General features: G+C 40.4%; 1 protein-coding gene across 1 annotated transcript; it reads right to left on the minus strand.

The window, feature by feature from the left end:
* Nucleotides 280–7,876, minus strand: TIMM21 (translocase of inner mitochondrial membrane 21). Its single transcript, XM_021387349.1, has 6 exons — nucleotides 7,405–7,876; nucleotides 6,379–6,441; nucleotides 6,183–6,280; nucleotides 4,546–4,619; nucleotides 3,315–3,420; nucleotides 280–3,220 (listed from the first exon to the last, which is right to left on the minus strand). Exons 1-6 carry the CDS (start codon nucleotides 7,661–7,663, stop codon nucleotides 3,128–3,130), a joined length of 693 nt encoding a protein of 230 aa, XP_021243024.1. The 5' UTR covers nucleotides 7,664–7,876; the 3' UTR covers nucleotides 280–3,127.

The raw sequence follows: 7,898 nt of genomic DNA on the forward strand, positions 1-7,898 counted from the left end.
AGTGGTGTTGGGGCCACCCTAAACAAAAATTAGCTTGAAAGTAATGACCTGATTTGATTCTCTGGATTCTGCAGTTTCTTGAAATGCAGTGCATGAAGTAGAAGTTTGCACATTGCTTTTATGTGAAGGACAGCTCCATAGTGAACATCTCCACATCCACCTTGTGTCTCATCCTTTTGCCATCCTTTTTTATGGTCTGTCTCCATTTTTCTCATATGGGTCTAGATTGGTTGTCAAGAGTGCCAGACAGAATCATTACTTTGACTTTGCAAAGACTTCTGACATCTGTAATTGTAGCATTTATTCCCAGCTAGGAAGCACAACGTTGGCATTTGACACAAATGGCAAAGTATGACAAGTGCATGGAGTCCTTTACAAACAACTTTTGTTAACTTCTGTTCTGATGCTTCACAGTGACTGGACAAACAGGGATCTCATTCTCAGACAGTTCTTTCACACAACCCCTGAAAAACACTCTATTTTTGTGTTTATTAGGAACTCCTTGCTAGTGAAATAAAAGTATTCAGAAATCTGTTTGCAAGTAAGTTTGGAATGTGTTTTCACTAGCTGAAGTCAAACGTGGACATTAGCCCCAGTTGCTAATTCTTGTCTGATATTTCACATACCTCCACTGTTGGAAACATCTTTCCTTTCGCAGAAAGCTTCTAGTCCTGACAGTTTCTTTCTTCAGTGCAAACAAGGGTCTAAAACAAATCAAAAGTAAACCTAACAGCTGGCCTATCCTCGCTGTTTTTAATTTCAGTATCTTTCTTTTAAGGCAGGCCTGATTTTTTTTCCCTCAAAGACTGGATTTAACACATTGTTTTTACTACACCATTTACTCTAAAAAGTTTTTTACATTTCCCCAGCAGTGAAGAAAACAAGCTATAGTCAGATTAATATGAGAGCAAAACTGGAGCATGGATACAAGAAGAAAATCTAGCCTGTCAATTCCATTGTTGACAAGGAATTTTACAATGGCTTTCAGGCAGCTTGAGAAGGAAGAAACTCATATAGGAGTGGAAAAAATATCATCAAGTTTTCTGGTCCAAACTGTGTATTTTTCTATTGTCTCGTTTCATAAAAATTGAAGAATTGTTACATTTTTATTGAGGTATAATACAGGCTCAAGGTTACTGAGCTTAGTATTAGACTATAAAATGACATAGCTTGCAGCATTTCTGATGTGCTCTAACTTGCTCTGTCTTGCACCACTGACAAAACTCTTGCAGAGGTAGTTTTCGTTAACTGCCATATATGACATATGCATGCTTATAGCAACTGGACATAAATGATAGCAAGTAAACATGGCAGTCGCTACTGCAGCAGCTTGCAATGCAACAAGAGCTTCTGATTTTCTTCTTTCTTTTCCTATATTGGGTTAGAAATCAAATTGGTTTGAAAAGTTTTGGTAGAGCACAATGCTAAGAAGAATTGGGAAGAATAAGAAAGACTGGGTGGTTTTATTAACTATTGCTTTCATGAAAACCACATGAAAAGGACTCAATGGCTTTCATTATTTAGACAGCTTTCCAAACTGACATTAATGTTGCCTGTAACTGTAGGTAAAAATAAAGTTTGCTAGAGCCACTTCTTAAAAAGTACCTCATACTTACAATTGGGAGCAATACTGAGTTTGATAGCTTTTGACTGTGAGTAAAGTTGTGAACTTGCTAACTCTTGATAAGCATCCATTAATAGATAAAAGAAATCAGAGAAGTTTATCATCTGCCAAAACTGACAGATATGGACTCACTGTGGCCAGTCTCAACTGATGTTTTAAGTTTTGTAAAAATCCCTCTGGCCTGGATGATTGAAGTCAGTTCTATTCTACACAACGCAGAAACTCCAAAATACCTCACACTTTACTGCAGACTGAGATTGGTAGCTGCTTTTCTGTATGTGCTATTCTGCACAGTTTTTATTAAGCACAGTTTCGCTTAATAGAAAGCAAAACTATCCAGATCTAAAGTATTATGTTTTAGGACTATGCAGACAAGTTTATTGGGAGACTGAAGAACAGGAGGGCAGTAAAGCATTACTAAATGTCTACATACAACATTTTTGGTATTGTATAAGGAAACATTGTAAGTTTAGAACACTCCAAATGTACCAATAAAAGAACCAGTTATAAGGGCTGATAACTGAACATCAGCATATGTTTAATGTACTGATAAATAACTAGTGAACTGAAAAGCTCATGGCATGTAAGAAAAATGCATTATTGGTGTTTAAAAGTGGTTAACTGTAGGAAGCTAAGGCTTGCAGATGGCTTTTGGATGGTGCTGCTTGACAGACGCAGCTGGGTCTGATCATTAATACAAAAGATTATGCTTAGTAACTGCCACGTGGCACTAACGAAGAAACACAAGTGATAAATTCAGTCATGATCTGCGCTTTTGATTTGAGGTAAAAGTACATGAATCTAATTCCTGGAAGATGTAGATTAGTGATGTTAATGGAAAAACTGTTGGCAGTGCTGAGCTGCTACATCAGTGCCATTATTACATAGTGGAGCAGAGCGGCAGACCTTGAAAGGAGCAGACAGTACAGATGCTGTTTATTTAGAAGATAACAATATTGAAGTCTTTATGTTTAGTCATTTGCCATGGATGCAGGTCTCCACAATTCATACTCTTAGATGTATTTGAGCTAGATCTCCTTTGCATCACTAACACACATTCTTATTTTAACTAGTCGCCTACAAAGGCATCCAGAGTGAAAACGGTGAGTCTGTCTAAACTTAAAATATCACTTTCTTTATCTTAGAGCTAGCAGGAAATCCAAGCAAAGGAAGACAAGAAACTCCCCACCTAACACTCAGTTTTTGGGTGTAGAGATATTGTCCAGCATTAAACAGTTTATTAAGAGACATTATTTTCCTATGTCGTATTTCCCTAAGAAATGGCTGTAATGTTATTCATTGGTTTCTCATCAAATGCAGATCTGTTGTTATGAAAGACTTTAATGGAGGCCCTGAGAAGTTACTTCCTGTAACAAAACCCCAAAGCTGCATAGATATAAAGCCCCAAAGATATAATCCAGAACACTAAACAATTCATGTGTAGACTGGCTACGCCAGTATCATTAAATACTCAGTAAGAGAGGCAGGAACTTTGACCATTGGCTATCTGTTGTCTTCTACAACAATGGTTCTTCTAGGATAGGTATCAACATCCACAAATATGTAACGGACATCAAATCTTCCTCTCTCAGGATTCTGTAACGAGGAAAACAATTTCAAGCAGTTTTTTCTCTTTGGTAGTTCAAATCTAAGATTGGCCTTGTCAGCTGTATCAAGCAATTGTACATACCTCTTTGACTTCCACATGGACTGTCCCTTGCCTTCCTGGTTCAGAGCCCTCAATATAGAACTTCAAACGCATGTGTTTCAGTCCATCCTTTACGTATTCAATGTGACTAAAAACAGCAAAACAAATTTAAAAATCCACAACCCACCCAGCAAGGATAGGTAGTTAAACTTTAAATTTCAGCTTCCTATTTAGAGGAACTGCTTCATTACTTTGTGAGAAAGTGTATTCCAATGCAGCCCTTATGCTACCATGGGCTCCTTCTTGACTTGTCTTCCCAAGCTTTACTGTGGGCAATAAAGAGTAGTGGAAAGTCAGAAGAAAGAACTATTTAGCAGTTGATGGTTAACAGACAAGGTACTTAAATGTTTTCACTGCAATCCTCCTCTCAAAATTCAATAGCAATAAAATGGCAGAAGATTATCAATTTTCTTTGTATTTGTTCTAAAGAACCCTCAGATTCAGAATGACATCTAGGAAACAAACACTCATATCACCAAGACTATGAGGGATTTTTTTAGGGACTTTCAATTTTCCAAGCCAAAGCATGTCATTAATGCTTTATCAACTTTAGGTTTGTTAAACCACATCAAGACAGTTTCCTATGTGCTTCACGGTTTTTTTTGGCAAAAATATTGCTCTGTAGAAGTTGATAAATACACAGCAGGGGCTTGGCCTCAAGTATCAGAAAGCAATATAAATAATGGTCATTTAGTGTTGCATGTCAGCTCAGGACAATGGTCTCCGCAGTGACTACAGCCACTGCACAGCTATATGCAGCCTAGCTTTAAAATGCACAAGTTAGATTGCTAAAAGTCTCTCCTGTGCAGAAACGTTATTTCATGAGAAGAAAAACTCCAATTTTTCAAAGAACAACCTCACTCTATTTGAGGTCTTCAGGCTGTAGACTTCAGTCTCACCTCTGTTCCTGAGATGCATGCCTGCTCTACACTACACTCTTCAGCTCATACTACTTTTTTTTTGTAGGGAGCTTCTCCATGTTTACCACACTGACCACTGCTTGTTCTGAGGAACAAGAACTGGCATTTTATATTCTATGTGCACTGTGTTTACGGGTGTGTGCCACACAAGATGTACAGCAAAAATACTCAAAGTGAAAACAAGGAGTATGTCACACAGTCCAGTAGCCTAGCTCTAGCTTTCTATGATGTGACCCAGAATGTCTTTGTTGTGCAAGAACTATTATCTGTACGGAGCAAACACCAAATGGCACCTGACAAACTGTCGTCTTCCTCTTCGCGTTGCCTCCCCATAACCTTTAATGGGTTCACCAAAAACACCAATTACCTACAAGAGAAAAGAGGGTTGAGTTGTCAGAAGCCATCACATTCAAACTGATATTCTAGCAGTAGCTCATATCCCTTCTGTGAATACATCTTCTTTCAACAAAATGCCCCTTGTGAGGCTGAAGAATGCAAGAGTTTATGAAAGAAAACAGTGCATGGAAAAATTACTCTATTTCAGTGATTTCTTTACAATTGCTTATAAAATGCCTACAATAAATCCTAGCAATATGTCCCATTTGTATCATCCTCTGACATTAAGACATTTTAATCTCTTTTCTTACTGTGTATTTTATACTTTACTGACATTTTGTGTGTAAAGGGGAAAAAAGCATGAAATATTTGCTCATGTCTCTTCCAAGAGAATATCTGAATCTTAAAACGCAAATTAGCTCCCCTTCATCTTATTTAAAAATGACTACTGCTTAGGAAATGCAAGCTTTTTTTCTTTCAGATCTACAAAGCCAGACCAAATTATTCCAGCTTTAAACATAATGTTGATTAGAAAGGAAGGGTAGTTTTATAAGCACTGGAGAGCAACTTTAATTCTGTAAACTTGCTCTAAAGCAGTCTTTTTAATTTTTCCTAGTAACAAGCTTCTGACTTCAATTTCAGGTTAACCTCAGTAGCATATGTGGCAACTTTTCTGAAAGTTACTCTGTGCGTTTCTTATCTTGTCTGAGGTATATTTTGGAGACTAGTTTTGGACTGTTTTTTGGTTGTAACAACTGTATGGGAGCTGCTGAGTCATGGCCTGAACCACTGATGGAGCACTTGGAGGAAAGATCCAGTCAGCCCTGGGAGCACAGGTGAAGGCAATCCGGTGAAAGCTGGAAGCCAGGCTCCACCCCTCTTAGGCCTCATTTAAGGGCTGACTGCCACTGAGCAAGAATTCCTTGGTGGAAGCTTTTCTGTACAAACCTAGAATCTTCTGATATGGGTGAGCAATCTACTTCCCTTCCTCTGTAGCACCTTGCTATTGTGCTGGTCCTTCCGCCTCTTTTGTAACACCTTTTCCATTGTGTTCAATCTTTCTGATTGCTACATCCACCTATCTTATGTGATTTATCAGATGCCTGTTCCCTTTCTCCTTTCCCGTTAACCACAGCAATGTTAACCTTTTTTCAACTTAAGAGTTTAAATTTGTGGTTATTTATGCAGTGCTGCATATGACAACAGACCCCTACTGAAGTGTCATAGCAGAACAACCACATTGAGAGAAAATGTCATCAAACCAAACCTATAAATTGTAAGTAGAACCAGGTGCCTCCCTGAGCAGCAGATCTGCAAATACTTGTGTAAGTACATGTTCTGGCATGGCAGATGCTGTAATAGCATCTCTTGTTGTGCTGCAGTACACTGCCTTGACTTTTTGCAGGTTTAATACATTCAGGCTCAGTGCCTGTATTAACTTCACTAAGTGTAGGTCTGGATTTGGAGCTGACCCAACTCTGGCAGATCTTGTTGGCATTTACTAAGCTCCATGGTGATGTTCCTGCAGGATTGCTTGTGAGATTCCTGGTGCAAACTTACGATTTGAAGAGAGGCAGTACGTTCTAAAACCAACCTCAGGATGAGATCTGCATTTCTCTAAGGCGTCTCCATAGATCTTACTTGGACTGGAAGAAGAGAATAGCTCTTTAAAAATCACATAGAACAAACCACCTGTAATAGAACCAAAAACAAATGGAGTAAGAACTAATCTAACTAGATAGAATTCCTGAAAAGTATTTTCTGATAAGGAATAAAATTTTTAAAATAACCTGTAACACCAATTCCAACAAGCACCACAATCAAATAGGTAAAGTCTCTTCCAGCTTCTTTCACTGAAACAGACACAAAACAATGTGAGAGTTATCAGGATGGAAAGTAAAAACATGACTACCTTAACTACATAAAGACCATTCTGTTAGTCTACAGTTCAAATAACATACTGGCAGAAATAAAAATTCCAACCACAGCTTCCATCGTGCCTCATCACTAAGAGGTCATGGAACGTCTCTGCTCTCTAGGGCATATTTATATCTCTAGATTAAACATTTTTTTCCCCGAATAATAAAGAGGAGAGTATTAGACCAATGTACATGTTTGATTTATTGAGACCATCACCTGCAACTTATGATGTAATTTGATTTAATGTACAAGAGTTAATATACACTGAAAAAAATGTCACAAGATTCAGTGTTCTTTAAAAACTGAGGAAGAGACTCCTGGTGTGACAAAGTGTGCCTTTTAGCAAAGTACAAATTATTAAGGAAACATTAGAAAACAGTTTTCTTGCAATGTTCCCTTCAGTTGAGGGTATTTTCCATGTTTATTTTTCTAATTTAGAATTTCAGAGGCTGTGTAGTAACAACTTCCTACTGAAATGAATGAAAAGAACCAAAATGACAGCTACCTATAAAGACGTTAGGGTCAGACAGAGCACGCTGCCTAGTTACTGGAAGTAAACTTGGTTTAACAGCATCTAAGTGGGCTGTATGTGATGGGTTTTCCTGTTAAAAAGGGGACTGAGAGGTTACTAGAAGTGACCCCTCGCATGGACATGACAAAAGCACTAAATCAACCAGTTGTTTGGAAGAAGCCACATTTCCGTTCTGCTTGTGCAACACATACACTGAAAAGTATTTAAGTGTGAAATAAGGATTTGCTGGTGTTCGGAGAGTTGCGTTTTTTTCCAGTTTCCCAGTGTTGGGGCTCTGAAACTTTAACCGCAGCCAAGGACGTCCTCCGTCTCAGCCTCTTTAAACACACTGGCGCGGCACTCCACCGGTGATCACAGGCCTTACCTTTCTCAACAGTGGACAGAAGCGTTTCTTTCTCATCTCTCCGCACCGACACGTGCTTGCCGTCCCCGCCGGGCTTCCCGGCGCTCAGCCCCCCCGCCCGCGTGCAGATGGCGGCACCCGTCCGGAGCCCAGCAGGGCTTAGAGCCCGCTCCCCGCCGCGGGGCTGCGGCCGCCACCTGACGCACCGCCCCGCCAGCAGCCAACACCCCAGTGGGGCCCGCAGCTGCGCGCTGCCCCGCACCAGGGAGGCAGGGAGCATGCTGAGCGGGGCTGCGCCTAGCGGGGGTGCTCCTTGGCTGCTGCCTCCGTACCCCTTCTCCCGGGGCTCTGCTCCCCGGCGGGGTACGCACACAGAGGCGAGGGAGGGAAGCGGTCCCGCCTCTCAGGAGCTCCCACTGCCCTTCGCTCGCCGACGGCTGCACCCCGCCATCATTGTTGCGGAAATCTCTCGGGGTGTGAGGGGAGAGAGTCTCCGCGGCCCCTGGGAGCTGTAG

Source organism: Numida meleagris, chromosome 2, assembly GCF_002078875.1.
Source record: "Numida meleagris isolate 19003 breed g44 Domestic line chromosome 2, NumMel1.0, whole genome shotgun sequence".
NCBI lineage: Eukaryota > Metazoa > Chordata > Aves > Galliformes > Numididae > Numida > Numida meleagris.